The 20253-nt window shown below is 36.3% G+C and overlaps 1 protein-coding gene across 17 annotated transcripts in view; it reads right to left on the reverse strand.

The window, feature by feature from the left end:
- The window catches only part of TENM3 (teneurin transmembrane protein 3), a 2419468-nt gene that overhangs the window by 45574 nt on the left and 2353641 nt on the right, over positions 1-20253 (reverse strand). For 11 of the 17 annotated variants that reach the window (XM_070253219.1, XM_070253220.1, XM_023630964.2 and 8 more), the window contains 7 exons: positions 18755-18971; positions 17624-17743; positions 16788-17049; positions 11855-12122; positions 10347-10490; positions 5726-5975; positions 5000-5020 (listed from right to left, as the gene is read on the reverse strand). In XM_070253219.1, the coding sequence (XP_070109320.1) occupies positions 5000-5020; positions 5726-5975; positions 10347-10490; positions 11855-12122; positions 16788-17049; positions 17624-17743; positions 18755-18971 (1282 nt within the window). The remainder of the gene's footprint in view (positions 1-4999; positions 5021-5725; positions 5976-10346; positions 10491-11854; positions 12123-16787; positions 17050-17623; positions 17744-18754; positions 18972-20253) is intronic. The other 6 variants (XM_070253221.1, XM_023630970.2, XM_070253230.1 and 3 more) reach the window with 1 other exon arrangement.

Raw genomic sequence — 20253 nt, forward strand, 5'->3', positions numbered from 1 at the left:
AAATTCCCGAAAAGCCAAAGCACTAGAGAGGCTGGTGCGGTGGTACAAAGAGAGGTGAGTGTTTAGATCAGTAATATAACTCATGTAAAGATGTGAGCCTATGATGACTGAAAACAATTTGCCGCTGGCAGCTGGAGGGCAAGAATTTACAAAAGGCACAGTCTGGGGGAATCTCTGTTCAAAAGGAGGAGCACAACAGCCTTTGAGATTTTCATTTCAGAAAGGTTCAAAATAACACTCAGATTTTGATGGACAGCAGCAAAACCAAAGAAACTGAGATCAAGTTAAGAAGCTTTAGTATTCTGTATCTTGCTTCTTGATGCATTCAATCGTCTAGATCATTGATTTTATCAAGCCATCCTCTCTACGGTCTTATGCAATTAGACCCAGATCCGGGGGTAAAGGCAGACTAGATTTGCTCATCCATTTTGTCATAATTCAGCCTTCTTAGATTAGAGAAACATTCACAAGGAAGAAGGTATAGAATAGATATTATCAGCACTTTTACCTTTTTAGTTGGAAATTATGCCACAGCGCTTAGAACCCAGACCATTTGAAGAAGCGTCAATTATATTTATGCTTATTTATTTTTATTTTATTAATTATATTTATATTTATGCGAAAAAGTAGGCTACCTGTTTGCCAGCTACCAAAAGACTGTTTAGATTATCATAAGCAGAACTTTGGAATGTGATATTTCTGTGCCTGCTTGATTTTTAAATATTAAGTCAATAAGAAGTGCTGAACCAATTCTTTACGATTTTGTATCTAAACTTTAAATGATTCAAATTCACAGACCTGTAATTGACACTTTCTTTGATCTTTTAATTGGTAATATAAAATTCACAAAGTTGATTTTCGGTCCTACATGTTTCAGTGCCCCTTGGCTGGTATTAGTTAATTAAAGTTCTTTTATTTTGAAATTTTAAAGAATTGGAACACGGATAAGCTAAAATTTACTACCCACAAAAAAGATTTGTTAGCAAACCAATATTATAAACATCATAGGGGGAAATATTTAGCATATCTAAGAGAAACTTATTTTTCAAGCATTTCAGAAGCTTCCTCTTATGTAAAAAACTTAATATGTTGATTGAGTAGTGTTTATATCTTTTCATTAAAATGTAGCTAGGGACTTTTATTTGATATAATATCCTGGCAGTTCTTATTAAATTTGGCATGACAGAATACTTTGAATTTTAAAATAATAAAGACTATGTGTTTTTATATTTATTTTGTTATTCAATATTTTTATTAATTATTTCCATTAGTCCAATTAATGAGGCTGTTGATAGTATGTGAAACTTGGTACGAGGACAAGAAGCATGCAGTTTTATTTTTTACTTAATCATTAACAGCTGACTGCAGTGTTCATTTTTATAGGCTTAGACACATTTTTCAATTTCTTTTTCTTCCAATCACCTATTCCTAAGCCTCTCATTACTTTTATGCTAGCCAGGAAAGTGGGGATAAGGAGGAAGCCAGGCAGATCCTATCAGCCAGTAAAAGAGAGATGACATAGGTAGGCAAAAAGGAAGAGTCACCTGAAAAGAATTTTAATTTTTTAAGCTAAATGAGGAAGTTTCAATGAGCTGAAACATTTTGCTTTTGTTAAGTCAGTTTTGATTAATTAGTTATTAAGCTAACGGAATCTCTATTTTTGTCAATGATTTTGTCATCTGTTTGATGACCTGGGGTCAAAAACCTTGGATGTTTTCTACATCTTCCTCTTCCTTATCAGCCGTGTACAGTGTGTCCATTCTCTGCCCTCCTTTATTTTATTGGTCGATTTCCTTCATTGCTAGCCATCCTATTTTAGGTACCTAGTATGGGGGATCAGAATTGGCCACCCCAAAATATGTCTCTTTGCCTTGATTGTTTTTAAGAACAAAAGACGCAAGAAATTTTGACCTTCCCTCCAACTGCCTGAAATAATTTAAGATAGAAGGCCTGTTCCAGGAAGGAGCTAACACCACGGTAATACCATAAGCTAATATCATAATACACATGTAGCACAATGTAAAATGTGTCTCTCGGGTCACATTGTCTATAGACAGCCCAGCAAACACCTGTTTAACAAATATTTGCATTTCCATATCCATGTAAGCTGCCTTCCTCCCCTCAGAAGTCTTCAACATCCTCCTTTGTCTTTAGCTGAAGATGGTATTTAAGGCAGCAGCTTTGGCCATTCTGGAGAGTTAGTTTTCCTTGGTTTCTCCCATGTACACATGTTATTAAACTTCGATTTTCTCCTGTTATGCTGTCTCATTTCAATGTAATTTAATCCTTCTCATCCAGAAGGACCTAGAAAGTAGAGGAATTGTCTTCCTCCCCTACACTACCATCTCATGGTTTCATGTAACATCTTTCTAACTAATCTTCAAGTCACACTGAACACTGATACCAGATTAATCTTCCTAAAAGGCCACTTTGAGTATACCATGATCTTGTTCAAGATCAGAAAACGGTTCCTCACTGTCTCTGTTGTCCTACAGGATAGAAGAGTAACTCCTTAGAGCATTCAAGGTCCTAAGCAATCTGACCCCAATCTGCCTTTCTCCCTGTATCTCTCCTTTTTACCAACATGAATCCCCTGCTCCACGTTCAGGTGGCTCTGATTCCTCTCAGAACCTGTCTTGCTTATCTCCTTCGCAGACCCCAGTAACTTGACTTGCTCTATATTCTTTCTTCATGACTGTCCTTCTCTTTCTTCTTCTTGTTCTGTTTAAGCAGACTTCATTTTTAGACCTAGGTCAAATATCACCCCTTCCGTGAAACTTTTCCTTACCACACTCCCTAGTCTCTTCCTCCACAGAATTACTCTCATGGTATAAGCCATGGATATGATTAAACATCAAAGAATGATATGGATAATGCTATTTAGTTGGTTACATATATATCTTATCTCCCCTACTGGACTGTGAGCTCTGAGAGCACGGACTTTGCCTTATACTACTGTTTGTCAACGTGCCTAGCACATGGTAAGTGATCAGTTAACATTGATTTAATAAAGAGGAATACCAATATAAAACCCAAACAGTGTATTTTACATGCATGGTGCATAAAGAAAATAAAGGAGTCCAAACTTAGCCAGAATAATGTACAGAGGAGAAAGGTTAAGGAGGATCATGAGAGAGGGGTTATAATGAGTATCAGTGCCAAACACCATGAGTTAGCACATAATGAGTACACATTATAAAATATTGTTAATAATAATATAGCTCTAATTTCACAGATTTTTTTTTCCCAGTGAAACAGATTATAGCTCCAAGTAATTTGTGAAATGATTGTAAAATAAATCTAGCTTTTTGCATACCCAGGGAATTATCTCATGGAAACCTAGCCATTTGGACACATAACTGGCTGCGTGGAGTAGTGGAAAGAACACACCTTTTACAGTGGTTCAAGTCTCTGCTCCCTGTTTCTTAGTTATGCATCTTGGGGCAGATATGTAACCTCCTTGAGCCTCAATGACCTCATCTGGAACCCTGAAGGACTGTTGTGTGCATCTGCAATAACATATATAAAATATCTGGCGCCCTGCCTGGCATGTAATAGGCTAGCTTGTTAAAAGGCATCTGCTCTGCTAGTTTTTCCTGTCTTGCCTCCAGCATTTTCACGTTTAGTTGGTGTATACATCTGTTTGTCTTTCCTCTTTTCTCCACAGTTACCAAGAGGGCAAGGCCAGAAAAATTTTGGTGTTTTGCTGTGGTTTCTAATAGTAGAGCTTTGCATGCTCAATAGTCCAGAGAAATATAGTGTTAATCTTAGCACGTGACTGAGCTATTAGCTGATAGTACAAGATCAACAGGGGATCTCAGGAAAATATACCTGGTCATATTGACAGGCAACAGCCATACATCTTTCAGCAGAACTTTGCTTTTTATTTCCTAGTTGTTAATCTCCACACAACGGTTTAAATGGGTTACATTGATTTATTCATCTCAAGGATGTCATACAAAATATCACTAGTTTTTCCATCTGTTATCATTTCATTAGATATTTTAATGGCCAAACTAGATCTAGCATGTCCAGTATGTCTTGTTTTTTACTAGCTTTACTTTAAAACGTATTGTTTTTTCCCCTTTCTTGCTGTCCCGAGGAAAAATTTTCAGTCAAAAGTATCCATATAAAAGCTTTTCCTGTATCTTCCCCAGTTAAGTGTACACAGCAAATAGAAAAGGAAAAACTTTTCAATCTATATATTTGCTTCAACTGCATTCATCCTTAGCTCTGAGGAAAGTCTTTTCCTCCATAATAATATCAATGAAAACATTACTTCTTACAACTCAAATCTGGTAACTCTCTCAACTTAGGAAAACACAGCAGTGATGAATTTACTGGGAAGTTAATAAACCTTAAGCTTTAGGGCCCCTCACTTGTATGGGTTCTAGCCAAGCCCAGTGAGGGCCCCAGCAATATGTTCACACAGTGTTACATTTTAAAAAATTTGCCAAAGTAAAATTTTTTAGATTCTTTTCCTTAAACAGAGGCCCCCAAAGTGAATAAGCTTTGGGCCCAATAAACCAGGATCTGCCCTGGCTATTGGTCAAACTAAACTTTCTTTAAACTCTACTGTGCTTCAAATTTTGTTTTGTTCACCATGGCTTAGATTGTGCAAGTCTAACTGATGTTTAGAAAATTAACTACTACTAACCTGAATGATTACACAGGTGCCCTCTACCATATCATACATTTGAAGAATTTTTTGTTAGAGATGTTCACTATAATAATATAATAATTTTTTCCAATGAAATTTACTTTATTAACCAACTTGAAAATATTTTTCAAATTATATTGTATATATATGGCGTAATATACATTGCAATATATTATATAATAATCGTGCATTTAAGCAGTTTTAATTCCTTAGATGTTCTGTGATACTGCATTTCCCCTCTCATGATGAAATATTCTTAGAAAACAGTGTCAGAGAGTCACAGTGAAATGTAAAAAGGACATTTGAAAATACACAACAACCTTTAAGCAAGATGCTTACCTATGTCTAAAATCTTTATTTCTTGGTGGAAGCAGATAAAAAAGGTGAAAAGAAAGCAGAGTTAGAAAAGGTTTCTAAATATAATGAGTTGAAGACTGAGATTTTAATTATTTGTATGGAAATTGCTCACTTAAGCAGAAATAACACTGGAAATGAATTTTTTAGGCCATGGCTTATCAAATAATTTACCAAATAGGATGATTTCGATAATCACACACAAATGAACAAGGCAAAGACAACAATTTGTTACTTTATTGTCATTATTGTTACTGGGTTAACCCAACTTGAAGATCCAATATTCTACTTGAAAGTTATAGTTTTAGTTCATTTACTGTTATGCCCTGATATCGTAGGAACATATTTCATGCCTTACTTTCAATCACTGTGAGATAAAAGAGCAATAACCTATATCACAAGGTTATTCTAAAGACGACTAAAGGGATTTAAAAATCATAGTTCGATCCTATCGAAGCCTAGAAAATTCACTGGAATCAGTGAGACAGTTTATATATGAGGTAACTTTACAATCTTTTGTACATTTATGCCACAATATATATGTCTTCTGCTTTTCTTAACTTTAACCAACAATCTAACTTCTTTCTAGGGAGAATTTTAAACATTGGGAAGATATATTTAAATAAATAAATTAGTACATTAGATTCAGCATTTTTTTTTATAAAGGCATGTGTAGCTTTGATTAAAATCCCAAATTAAGGAAAGACATACCTTAGTTCTAAAACACTTGTTACGTTTCCAGAAGGGAATATCCGCCGAACATAGTTGAAATCCCCTACATATAGACTGCCATCGATCCCACAAGCTAATGCAACTGGGGCCAACAGTTTATTACCATCAGCTTGACCATTGCAACTTGGGCACGAGATGCTGCGCCTTCGTCCGTTGCCCATGATGCTACTGACGACGGGAGGCTGTTGCGAGATGAACTGGTTTTCCCCATTCCCCTTGTACAGTATACCTAGAAGAAATAAGATGCATTTTTCTCATGATAAAAAGAGTAAAGATGAAAAGTAAACACGTTCACTAGAGAGCTAACTACAATTCAGTGTCTTTTCGATTTGGATTGGGAAAGCTTTTATTTAAAGTTCTCTTGGAAAGAACTCCGTTCAATTACCTAGTATAAAGGATTATATGACAAAACATACAGGATATATATAAAAAAAATGCTGTCCATTCTGGATTTAAAGAATGTCTGGTGAAAGAAGCAAAGATGAACAAGAAAAATTAAAAACCCCAGTACTCAATGTCAGTGATTCTCAAACTTGGTTCCATATTGGAACTGAATGGGGAGCTGTAAAAAATATTGAAGCTTTGAATTCACCCTGAGAGATTCTGATTTAATTGGTCTGGGGTGCAGACTTGGCACTGAGATTTTAAAAAACTCTCCAGGGGCCGGCCCCGTGGCAGTGTAGTTGTTAAGTTTGAGTGCTCCGCTTTAGTGGCCTGGGGTTTGTTGGTTCAAATCCTGGGTGTGGACCTACACACTGCTTATCAAGCCATGCTGTGGCAGGGGTCCCACATACAAAATAGAGGAGGATGGGCATGGATGTTAGCTCAGGGCTAATCTTCCTCAAACAAAACAAAACAAAACAAACTCTCCAGATGATCCCTATGTGCAACCAAATTTGAGAATTAGGCTCTACATAACGTTCTTTAGGGAAGAACAAGTTTGCCTAATTGTTAAATGATGTTAAAATACTATATATTAATCCAATTCATAAAAATGTGCATCGTAAATATGTATTTCTTCCTTATGAGTTTATCATTGATTTTAAAAAGTTAAAAATACTTCATGGAAAACAAAGTTAGAAAATATATATCAAACTTCCATTATACTACTCCTTGCTTATATTCTTGTTTGCTATAAGAATGCATATATCCACAGTTATGCAAAAATTCAAACTTTACAAAATTGTTGTGGAAGGGCAACTTATTATTTCAAGTGTACTCTGCTTTAAGGTATGAGAGTGCCAATAATTTTAAGAAGACAAAATGCCACTGCTCCATTACGATCTTCAATGAAAACCTGAGAAAAAAATTCCAAATGAATATTAAGTATTTTCATGGTTAGAAACTATATTTGAGTTGAGATTCTAAATTCATTCATTTACGATTATTACATATAGATCAATGGTTTCATTTGGTCTGATGTACACTGGGTGGTCAGCTGTTATTGTCCCATACGTATTTTGTGACACTTCTCAATGTGTTATTATCTGTATAAACTACCTGCTGTGTTGACTTTAGAGCTGTACATGTTATTCTCATTGAATGTTCTATGTTTTAAAGTGTTCTCCAAACCAGCCAATGCTTACACTTTTTAGCAAATATACTGTTAAAAAAATCAATCCCATGAAAGTACAAACAGGAAACTTGAGACAGTATTTCTTTCTCCCACTTTGGGATAATTTTCAAGTGAAGAAGAGATCAGAATAACTATGTTCCCCTTACAGCTCAGCACACTTCAGACGAATTCTGTGATTACTCTCTTAATGCTTTGCTATTTGGGTGATGTAACAATCATAGCAAATTTACAAAGGGAAGTCAGGAAAGATCAAAACAGGTTTATTCAAATTTAAGGAAAAATACTCCAAATATGGCTGGATCGTAACAACGGATGAAATGCATTTTGCCTTGAATATTCAAAGAATACATTAATGATATCTAAGATCCTTCTTTCTATGATTGCATTAGTGGACAATTACTGAACTATAATTTCCTAGAAGAGCCGGTTCTGTAATTTTCATCAGAAGAATCCTACAAGCCAGCCTACTGCTCTATTGCCCCTGATTGATTCGGTCATGACTTTGAACGATTGGTCCTCCATGATTCTCCCCCATTATGACGTCAGAGGGGAATGATGAACATTAGAGTATTTATTTCCATGTTTCAGGGTGCCTGCACAAACACCTGTCGCTGTCTACATTTTTGCCTTCTCTCCTTCCTTAATACATTTTCATAGCTTGTCCACCTTGTCATGATTACAAATCACTCTGCTTATTCAATTAGACACATGTCACTTCGAAAAGGCACTACTTGTCAAACTGTTCTTGGATAAAATCTGAAATCACAATCAGTTCACTCTGTGAATTAGGTTACCTCATATTTTAAATAACATGTTATTTAAAAATATTAAAATAACATATATTTTATAAAATAACATTTTTTGGAGGACAGAATCTTGGGTAGTCTAGTTTTTACATCTGACCTGATATTTTAATAAAAGCTAACTCTATGTACTATTCTGGTAGAGTGTGTGTATATGTGTGTATTTTTATTATATATACAGACACAGAATATCTACAAGTTTCTCAATCTACCCACTTACTATCCTGAGTATTGGGTATCCTAACAGTGTTGAATTACAGAGGTACGGGCTTTCCTGGAGCTCTTAGCGTGTAGTCTCCCTACTGGTTCATAATCTGCTGGGTGAAATCCTGGAGCAAACTATTATTCTCGTAATAACTAACATGCAGCTAGAGAGGTTCCCCCAGTTTTGTTTGTAAATAACTTCTGAAGGAATATATAGCGATATGTCAAACTGTGGGAAATACAATTTCAAATAATTTAATCAAGACCAGTTCCTAGGATGGCCGGCACATGGCTTTGCATTTTGAAAGACCACAATGAAGCCTCGTGTTACTAACATAACAGACTGAAACTAGCACTGCCCAGACACCGCTGATGATTAGGGATAACATACGGAGCATCCTCCTTGGTTGGGAGTCCCACTTTTCCAAAGTGTGTGCCGCATGTGGCACTAGTCATCAGCTCTGCCCCCAATCTTCAGCGATGCAAAATGAACTACAACCTGATGTCCAGGGCACACTTGGAAATGGAGCAGAGTTTAGTACTGCCCCAAATAGGAAAGGTGGAAAGGGTCTTTCTGTTTTGTTTTTTTCTTACTATTGATTTGTTCTGTACTATTCTCTTCCGGAAGTAACGTACCAACCAGCATTTTCAAGCCTTGGCTTGGAAATTTCCTTACATTTAGTGTATTTGCAGGTTTAACATGTATCCTCTCCAACAAAAAATTTAAAAAAAGAAAAGAATATCAAAGCAACATTAATCTGAAAAATGACCACTAATCATAGTTAAACATTTAGTTGTACTGCATGCTCAATTCAACATTCTGAATCGTCAAAAACTTCTGCAAAGTCAAAAGCCAGATTATTTTGCCAAAAATGTGAAGTCTCCTCTGGATATTTGTAAAAGGAGAGTAGAGTTACTAGCATGATGTGGTTTAGGATAGGAGGCTAGAGTGCGTTACCTTCAGGTTCAGCTTTTCTAGCTAAGTACCTATAAATTATCTGAGATGGAGCCAGCATATGGGCCAAATGTAAAGACAATAGAATTTGTTTAACATAAATAATATTCTTTATGAGATTAAGCTGGTCACATTTTGCAAGTAATTTATCTCTTTTGGTTTGTGATGCCTGAAATAAGTTTTTTCAGAGCATATTCACTTATATTATAAAAGCTACTACAAGTTATACCCTTGATTCTTGCTTTTTTCTCATTTTTTCTTTCTTGCTTTATTCATTTTTTCCTAATATTTACAAAGTCAACCCAATCTGAGTGGGAGAATACTTATTTTCTCAAATACACAGTCTAACAAGAACTGAAAAAAAAATCTAGACCTTCAGAATAGACTATCTAAGGATTAAATCTATTAGGAATATTTTGGTAGTCGCAAGGATTTTTATTTTTTCTTGACTTTTTAAAAAATCCTGGGTCAGCCTGGTGACGCAGTGGTTAAGTTCCCACGTTCCGCTTTGGCGGCCAGGGGTTTGTGGGTTCGGATCCCGGGTGCAGACCTAGCACTGCTTGTCAAGCCATGCTGTGGCAGGCGTCCCACATACAAAGTAGAGGAAGATGGGCACGGATGTTAGCTCAGGGCCAGTCTTCCTCACCAAAAAGATGAGGATTGGCAGCAGTTAGCTCAGGGCTAATCTTCCAAAAAAGATACCCCTCCCTCCCTTTTTGATAAATCTTCCTAAAGTTTTTGGGATCAATTCACTGACTTACTGTAGAATTAGACATCCCTGGATGAATCTGTGGCAAACACTCCCACATAGAGTCCTTTCAATGCTGCACCAAAGTCAGTCCCTTACATTCTAATGGTGAAACTATTTTGGAGATGGATATACAAAAACAGTTCATGAGAAGAATATTATGTAGTTCCACGTGAAGCTTTTATAGTTTTAAAAAATATATCTTTATTTTTTTCTTCTGATTCTAATCCTACAGCATGCATAGGATAAAACGTTGCTGCAATCTAATCAGTTTGAAGGTGAACAATATTAACTGTCTGTGAACAAGGTCTTACCATTCTGAACATCCAACACATGATGTTTATCTAACGTCCAACCACCCATGTTGGAAGCATCTAATTCATAGCCTTGTAAAATGGCGGTCCTCTTTTCCCACAGCGTCAGGTCCAAACACGACTCATACTCGTATCCGACTGACACTGGAATCAAAACAAGTCACAGTTCATCTTCTCAACTACAGGCAGAAATGCAATTTATTTTATTATTTTGATAAAACTGCTTTTTCCACAATTGTGTTCCGAGACTATATTTCCACTTATTTATGAGCAGAGTTTATTTTTTTATATGAGAAGATTTGATCATATAAAAGGTGGTTTTCTAAAAAAATGATCTCCAAACATTATTTTTGTACTGATTTAATAGAAAACTAGTATTTTTTCCCACATCACTCTTTTACAAGGGGTTCACAGCACAAAATGAAGTTCACACTGGGCAACTGGTTAAGTAATTAGATCGATCAACCAGCCCCAAATGGTGACCAGATGGTAACAACTAAAAATGATATTTGCTCCCTGAATAGCTAGAGCTGTTTAGTTTCCAAGGGTTTTAAGTGCTGGAAAATATTTACAGTAAGTAAGGTCCAATAGAGCAAAAAAGATGGCCAGATTATGACATTATATTCACATGGTACTATCAAGAATGAACAGTAAAATTAGCAGTAAATTAATATGAACAAATGACAAATGAAAAGCTTCAGAGTTCACAATGAAACATGGATTTGAAAATTTAGAATAAAGTGAAGGGAGAAGGGACAATTGTCTGATTGATTTGAATTAATTCAAGTCCAAATTATATATTAATTTCAGAATAAAACGTTTATCATATTTTCAGGTAAAAGCTACCAGAACAACATACATGTTATCCTTTAGTTTTTGATGTTCTGAGCCTGAGCTTGAAGCTGTACTTTACGTATCTCACAAGTCAAACTTTGTATTGTCCAGTCGTTCAGAGAAACAACTGGTTTGACTGATGTTTTAAGACTATCCTTCTACTGAATTGACTGAACTGAATTGAATTGAATGGATTGAACTGAATTCAGTCAAAGGAGCTGACATAATTTTTGGACACAGATGTTGTCTGATATCCTGTTAAATATCATTATAAGTTGAACTTACACTTGTTGTTAGATACAGAAAACATAAAAAAGAATAAGGAAGCCAAGGAGATACTGTTATAAAGAAAAGAAGAAAAAGAAAAAAGGGACACAATAAGAAAAAACAAAACCACGGAAAAAAGGATATGACGACCTGAACTCTCATTCAGAACATTCTTCTAAGACACAATTTCAACCAGAAAAATGGACCCTTTCTCCTTTTGTCAGAGGGAACACATTCCTTTTTCCCATGGCAGATCTAAACCAACCCGCTTACTCCTTACCTACAACAACCTTACTGCCTTCCTATCTGTTCATCCATTGATTTCCATGTGTTACAATTAATTTTATGTTAGTTCTGACTTCAGGACAATTTTTTTTTGATGCAGAATATATTTATATGGAACTTACCCACAGCTTCAGACAGACCATAGACCTTCTGATTATATGCATCTGTTTTATCCCATATAAAAGTATAGGCCAAGTTTGGTGAGGCAGGAAACCACTTTTGAAAGAGTCTTCCCACTACAGCTACCATAAGATGAACCTTCATTAAATTAAATGGTATAACGGACTGGGTCATGGTGATCTTGAGAACTGACTTATATCCTGCAGCTCTGGAGCTCAAGTAGGACAGTTTGAGATCTGTTCCAGGAATTGTGGTTTCTTCATGGAGTACCTAGGTTTGAATAAAGCAGAAGGTATGACTACCAGCTACGATATATTTAAAAGAAGCTAGTAGAGCAAATAAACCAAGACACCAAAGAATCACTATTCACAAATATGCAGTTGAACTATCTCATTCAATAATTAAAAAGAACTCTGCTGCCAGCCCAATTTTATTCCTCCTAAAAGCTTCATGTCATTTATTCTGAGTTAATCACACCTCGGTCGCTACTCCTCACACAGGAAACAGTGTGACTGCTCCATCAGGCTGACATGCACTGACTTGTTGGCTTAGAGTCACAGTGGATTCTCACTAACCCATCTTTCACCCCAGCCGCCCTGGAGAATTAGAGCAGACATCTGTAAGATGGTTAGCTCAGAACAGGGATGTGGTCTAGGCCAAAGATCTGGCCTACGCCAGCTGGCTCGTTTGGGGATTAAACCTATGCCCATGGCCTCGTCAGCTGACTGGTCACATCCTATAACGACAGGAATGATAACAAAAAAGACCAACACATTTGGATTAAATTGTAGCAAATTCCATTTCCATGTTGAAAGGTAATAGAACAATAGCCTATTTTCATAATTAGTTCAACATTGAGCTAGGGCTCACCACTGATTTCTGATATGATGGTAAATGAACTAATATGTTAAAGCTGTGTAAATTTCCCCCCAGAAAACAATTAGTGTATTATCGAACGCACACAAAATACATATATACTGAATTCAATATATACTTTTTGAATTAAAAGTTAATATAATTACCTGCATAAGAATGATCTCCTTTAGAAATTTGTAAAAATCATATTCTTAACTCTACAGTTTATCCATCAGTGTGACTAGCTCAATGAATTTATACTGACATAGGCAGAATACATTACGCCAAAACATTATTTTAATCATTTTGAAAAGTATATTTTATGTGGTATACAAAGTCTTTCTGAACAGTTCAGATTCAACTTACTAATACCTCTATTAGTGTGCTTAATAATAATAGCTCTTCATCAGCTTATTAAATACATTTTAAAGTGCAAGGCTATCCATGTTCAAGAACCTGCATCAAGAACTCATACTTTCTCTACTAAGAATTAAATAGCATCCTCAAAGGATTCCTCATCGTTGCCATATTAAGATTCATTATTCATACATAAAGGACTACATTTTTGTGTTAGAAAAATCTGTGAATAGTGATTCAATGTTCAGTCGTGTTTCCCCTCCCCCTCAACTCCTCTCCCATAAAACCGTTAGCAATGATGTATACCTGTCATCTCCAAATTCTAGTGAGTAGAATCCTTGATACTGAGGGCATAGCTGTCAGTTTCAATATAAACAATCACACAGTTGGAAGCAGCACAAAACAATGAACTAAGCAAATGTCCATGCTGGCATGGTGAGTCAGTGTTGCCATGAAGAGGGACGTGATGCAATGTAATAGATTAAGAAGGCATTGCTATGCTATAGCAGATTTACCAATTTATTACAGTTGGGGTTTTGCTTAACAAACACATCGAACAAATTCAACCGCAAACTGTCTAAGCGAAATAGTTTATAAACAGACAGAAACTTTTTAGAGCTCCATTGACTCAGGGAAACCATTACATTTAAGGTTGACAGTACTTCTGGAGGAGTGTAGGGTGAAAATCTAAACAGAACTCGCTGTTCTCCCACCATTGAGGTGAAATGGGTTAGTTTGAAAAATAGATCCTGTGACTCCTGAATGGCCCTGAAAATATAAGTGACGGAACCCTAAAGCATGGAATTTATTTCCTCTTAATTTATTTTCAAAATAATTTCTCATAAATTTGATAGGTTTTCTATATGTAAGGCAGTCTTTCACTAATATATATTTCCTAAGACCTTGTAGGAGGTGCTTCTCTATTTCAAAATATCAAGTGTTATTCCTAATTTTAATAACTGGTTATATTGTCTTTGTCATCAGTAACCCACTTCCATGGAACAAATATCTGTAATTTAGTTCATTAACGTATGCATCTCTCCTACGTAACTTAACTTGACCATGTTATTTTGCATTGGTGGGAAGAGTAAATCCAGCCAGAGTGGAAAAATAAACCATTAAGCCTATTTTCTTGCCAGCTGCATGATCTGCAAGCCCCATTCTCGACCCCATTAAGCCTCCAGTTAGAAACTATGTCCTGCCAACTCTACCTTCCAAATCTCTGTCTCATCTGTTCCCTCTTCTCCATTTCCACCCCCATTGTGATGGCTGGGTCCTCTCCATCTGAGCGTTGGATAAGTATGGAAATAAAGTGAGCACTAGTCTGTTCAGTGATCTCTTTGTCTCCTTCAATCAACTACGCATTTTGTTACTTGAGTTAGCTTTTGAGAAATGCTGAAAAAAGTCATTGGTCCCCTGGTTCCATATTGCCTAAAGAATTCAAGGTCTCCATTGTATGGTATTTCAGGGCCATTCATAATCTGGCCCCACTCTTTCCCCTTATATGCCCTAGATTTAAATCCTTCACCAGTTTTTATACAACATCATGTGCTTTTACCATCATGCTGCTGCTCACACATCTTCAATCTGAAACATCCTTTCAACCCTTTCTAAGGTCAACCTTCTCAGTGATGCTTTCTTTGGTTTTCCTAGGAATTGACCTCTCTTTTGAACTTCCACAGTTCTTCAACCAAATCTTGATCACATTCAGTAGGGCAGGATCCAAGTCTTATTATTCTTTTTACCCTAGTAGAGTACCTTGTACATAATAGGCTCTCAGGGAATTTTTACTAAATGTTTTATGACCAAATGATGGAATGAAAAAAAAAAATCCTTCCATGTATTCGTGGAACTGTTGACTATTTGAAATCCATTTCAATGACCTGGTTTGCTACATATGTGCCACCTATAGACAGACACTGCCTCTAGGTTAAGTCTATTTTAGGACAGGCTAAGAAGTTCAGAGTTATTGCAAGATGGACCCTGGGGAGGAAATGCTAAATTGAATAAGGTTACAATGAGTTTCTGAAAGCTTCAGCTCAAAGTCTACTTAACTGCTATGCCATAAATCATTGAGGCGTCCCTTCTGCATCACATGTGCCTGTGAGAAACTCCATATTTTGTTATCCTAGACCTTCTTGGCATATCTTTTCTAATCTCTATCGACACTCTCTCCCTAGGGGATCTCATCCCATGCTCTAAGTATTTCTATAACTGCAATGTCTTGCAAATTTACATCTTTAGTTCCAACCTCTTCCCTGGACTCCACTCTTACATGTTCACTTTTCACCACTTCTACCCAAACCACCTTTGTCCAAGCCACCATCATTTCTCCTGTGGACTTCTGAGATGGCCTCCTAACTGGTGTCCTTGTTTCAACCCTTGCTCAATACAGAATATTCTCAGCATAGCAACTACAGTGATCCTTTTAAGCAGGAAATCAGTAACTATTACTGCTCTGCTTAAAAACCCCCAACAGCTTCCAATTACTCAAAGTAAAAAGTCCTTCTCTTCGCCACGGTCTTCAAGGATTTGTGATTTGTCTACCGCAGCCTTCAGTCCAGCCACACCTGCAGGCCTCTTTGCCATTCCTTGAACAAGCCAAGTACAACTTCCCTTGGAGATTTTGAGCTTGCTCTTGGCTCTGCCCGGAATGCCCTTCCATTTTGGGGGTTTATTCTTTCACTTTCTTAAAGTTCCTGCTGAAACGTCATATCAAAGAGATCTTCCTGTACTACACTTTCTAAAATTGCACCTCCATCCACTTTACCCTGCTTTATTATTTTCAAATAAGTCATATCACAACCTGATGTATATTGTTGGCCTCTCTCTCCCTGTTAGTTGGTGAACTCCTCGAGAGCAGGCACTTTGTCTGATTGGTTTACTGCTTTGTTCCATTATAACAGTGCCTGGTGCAGAACAAGTACTCAATAAATATTTGAAGAATGAAAGTGACAAAGCTGTTATGTCCTGTTATATTTTAAAGGCTAGATATTTTTACTTAGCTATTGATGAGTAAAGTTCATTATTATTTTACCTAATGTCCTACCTTTAAGATCTGAAAGTTATTTCTAGTTGGAAACATAAAGGAAAGAAAACAATCCCCAGATATTTCAATAGATAAAATGAATAAAGTATGACTATTTTTTAAAAAGTTACGTAGCTTTTTTTTCTCTGTGGGGAACAGGGCTTTATGAACCATAAAGTATTAGAGCTTAAAACATGACGCCAAGTTTTTAAAATAATTATACCTTGAGAAAATTAGTGAACATTTTCCGTTAAAAATCATTGTTTCTAAAACATTCTTGACTTACAATAATAATTAAACAGGAAGTTATTGAGAGTAAGGACCATGTACAATAGCTCTCAGTACCAATGTCAGTCAGGAAGTCAGGTTTTTATAGGCACTAAAAACTTTTTCCAATGAATGAATGAGCAAAGACATTATTAGCTTTTGAGTTTAAGCTGTTTTCTACTTGGCTGCAACTAATAAATACATACAGATATAGCCTAAAGAAAAAGTATTTTGAATAGATCTTTAAGAAACAACCATATCCTACTCTAACAATACCTATTTAGTACACACACATACACACACACATCACATTCTATAGAATTATTTAGGATAGTACTGGAATTCTGCAATCCTTTTTTAAGATTCTTTGGAAACCACACGATCTGAAAATAGTTTATTTAAAAGTACTGCCTGCTAGAACATTCTACCTGTGTTTCTGGAATAATGGGACTGTCTTCAGGAGAAGATCTAAAAAAGGTGGATAAAGGTGATGACACAATGATAGGATTTGGCCTCACGAATCCACTCAGATCACAGCTGGGAATGTCATTCTCTTCTTTCTTCATGACTAGGGTATCCATCACATAAAAGACATTCCAGGGAATCCAGACAGTATGATACTGAGTGAGGAATGGGGATCGTTCAAATACCAAAGTTAGAGAAGCCCCACCGTTTGCCACCAAGTCAAACCTAAGGAAAAACAAGACATACTTAGTGAATTATTTGGATCTCATATAACTCCCAACACTTACCTCCTTAAATTAATATGCTTTATAAAGAAAATCAACTTTTCCTCCCAAATTTTACATGAAATAGTTTCAAATCTACAGGAGTATTAAAAGAATTAGACAATGAACACCCATATACCCTTTATTTAGATTTACCAATTTATTAACATTTTCCCAAATTTGCTGGATCTATCCACCTAGCTACTCCTTTTTCAGAACCATCTGAGCTTAACTCATAGATATTATGAAATATCACCCCTAAATATTTCAACATGAATCTTCTAAGACAAAGAACATTTTCCTACAAAACCACAATATGATCCCCATGCCTTAGAAAATGAAATCAACTTTTAAAGAACCAAATGAGTATATGACTTTACATTTCTGCCACCTGTACTGTCACAGATTTCTGGAGTCTGGAAGTTGTTGCATTTCTATATTCAAGGGGATAATAAAACGTGCCGGGTGAAATAAGAACGACTAGTTTTTATACTTAAAATACTTCAAACAGAGATAGCGCATTGGGATGAACTCACATTCCATCCTGGCGGGTAATAGTATATCCATATTCTGGGTAGTGGAAAAATGAGACATTTACTCCAATAAGTGGAGTTCCATCAGCAGTTAGCACTTGGCCTCTGATGACGGATGCAAGGCTGGAGGAAGAGGAGAATAATTAGAATGAACAGCAGTCTTCTCAGGCCAACATTATCATGATTTAGAGATAATTCAACCTGAGGATACAACACCACGATCACACGCAATCAATTGTTACTCACAAAAACCAGACCTGAAATACTTGCAAGACAATATCCCTTTTAATTAGGTATAATTCACATTCCCCAAATGCCTGGTGTTTACCCTGGGTTTTAATTCATTGCAGTCTAACTTTTGGAGAGTTATCAAGACCAATAACTTAGAGATGAATTTTTTAAATTACAAACTGTGGTTTTTTTCATAAGTCATATATCTGGTGCTTACATGAAGAAAAGTAACTTTACAATTAATTCAGAGGCAATCTGTAACTCTGCAGGGACCAAGAAGTACAAGATTTAAGTGCGTAATAAGGAACATTTGTGCACCAACTTTTGATCAACTGCTGGGCCTGACTGCATTAATGCAGTTAAATTATTGCAGACCCAGGCGTTCGGGTGTAAATCGTCTTCTTTTGCTCAGTGAGACACAAGACACCTGCTTTCACTTACTGGTTCATTTTCAAGTCATTACTGCTCCGTAAAGCGCCAAACAGCTTATACAATCCGACTGCCATGCCGTTAGCAGTTCCATTACATTAGTTCATAATTTATATTATTTAGTGAGCTCTGAGAAAAAAAAAAAGTGCACTTCTGTTTTGCCTTTTGGGGTCTTTTCATTGCTCCTTTTGAAACATTTCCAACTGTGCTAACAAAATCAACTAGTTAAATGAAGATTTATTGACTCCTTAATGGGATGTCCTGTTACGTCTCAGGTACTGAAATCGATAGAGTATGCGAATTATGTCAAAAATGGTTGAAATGTGAAGTTTGGTGAAGAATTTGCCGAAAGAGGAAAAACTGTATTAAAAAAAAGCACTTTCCTCAAATGCACAATCATCAGCATTTCACATAAAGTGCATATAACTGTTGATAATATCACTACAGATATATAAAAGGAAAAGACGCACTAACCTCTTATTGAAAGGGCTTTCTCCAGGTATAACATGGGTGCTATCAGATCCTATAAGAAAGCTGATTCGATCATAGAAGGATTTGGCAGCTTGCTGAGACGGTGATTGTAAGCTCTGGCTAATGATATCCTGAGGATCAGGCAGTCCACGACAGTACGGCTGGTTTTGGCAAGAACTTTGTAAACAGCAATCAGGATCCATGCAGTCAACGAGTCCATCTGTAAGAGAAATGTAAGCCAGTAAGAGAATTCCCCTTTTTATGCTGTGATGTAGGGCAAGTTTTGTTGGTTGGTTGGCGTTTTTCACATCAAATGATTCGCTCCCCCATCTGAGAGTAATTTCTACGAGGCATACTTTTTGAAACCAGATGAAATATAAATACAATACTTGCAGCTGCTTTCATAGACAGAAAATATTTGGATTGGAGATGATTGAAAAGAACCATATAATGTTGATTCTGGGTAAGAAATAAAAAATTACTGATTAGAACAATCTATCAGTGATATGAAGGAAGATGGATTAGTTGTAACTATAATTACGCAAGCCTTCATATTTTAGAGAAAACGGACCAGGAGTTATAGTAAGTGTATATGGCAAATGGATAGGTACCTACACTGGGTGAAGCTCTAAAATTTGGAAAGGGTCAGAAAACGAAAGTTGGTGAAATGAAGCAAATACAAATAAACAGTATACGGATGAGATTAGCCAAGCACCTTTCAGGGAAATAGTTCTCGCGAGGAAGGTAAACTGTGTTCCAAATAAAATCTGGCATTTCTCAAATTTTAAACAGGAACCTGAGTCTTCAGTATGCCTGCCCTCAAATGCAGGTGTTAATAAAAATGTGGCAAATGGAAATAAGCCATAATATTGGAAATGATAAGAAACCTATCACGAAAAATTGACCTACAGTGTTAGTGACACAAAAACAGTAATGGATAGAAAGAATGTGTCAGTGCCTTCTCCAGGAACATCAGGAAGAAATTACAGTCAATGGCCCATGTGAAAATTTTGTTTGAAACATATAAACCAACCTATTAGTGGATTAGAGAGGCAGGGTATGACGGCTTGATGACATCACCCCTTAAGGCCATCTTTCACTGACCAGTTGATTTCACTGACCACTGACCATACGAATTTTGATCTGCTTGGCAATTACATCTCCTAGTACAGATTAATAAAAACATTCATTTCTGAAGGCTTTAATCACTCTTGGGGGAAATGAAAAAATGGCTTTAAAATCTTCAAACCTAAATATCAGGTCTTGGTGTGACCCTATTATGACAAACTCAGCTAAAAATATCTGGTTGACCTATATGTTTTTACACAAGTGTTTTTGAATAACTTTTATTTTTAAAAAACCACACTAGCCATTTTTTTGCTTTAGGCTACCTTTATTAATAGAATCTAAGCTGGCCCTTTTATTATGTGACAGCAAACTGAGACAAAAGAAAGCAGATTAAACTGAATTACATTGCCCAGTCTAGAAGCAGGTCAACAACA

The sequence above is a fragment of the Equus caballus genome, chromosome 27 (assembly GCF_041296265.1).
Source record: "Equus caballus isolate H_3958 breed thoroughbred chromosome 27, TB-T2T, whole genome shotgun sequence".
Classification (NCBI taxonomy): Eukaryota; Metazoa; Chordata; class Mammalia; order Perissodactyla; family Equidae; genus Equus; species Equus caballus.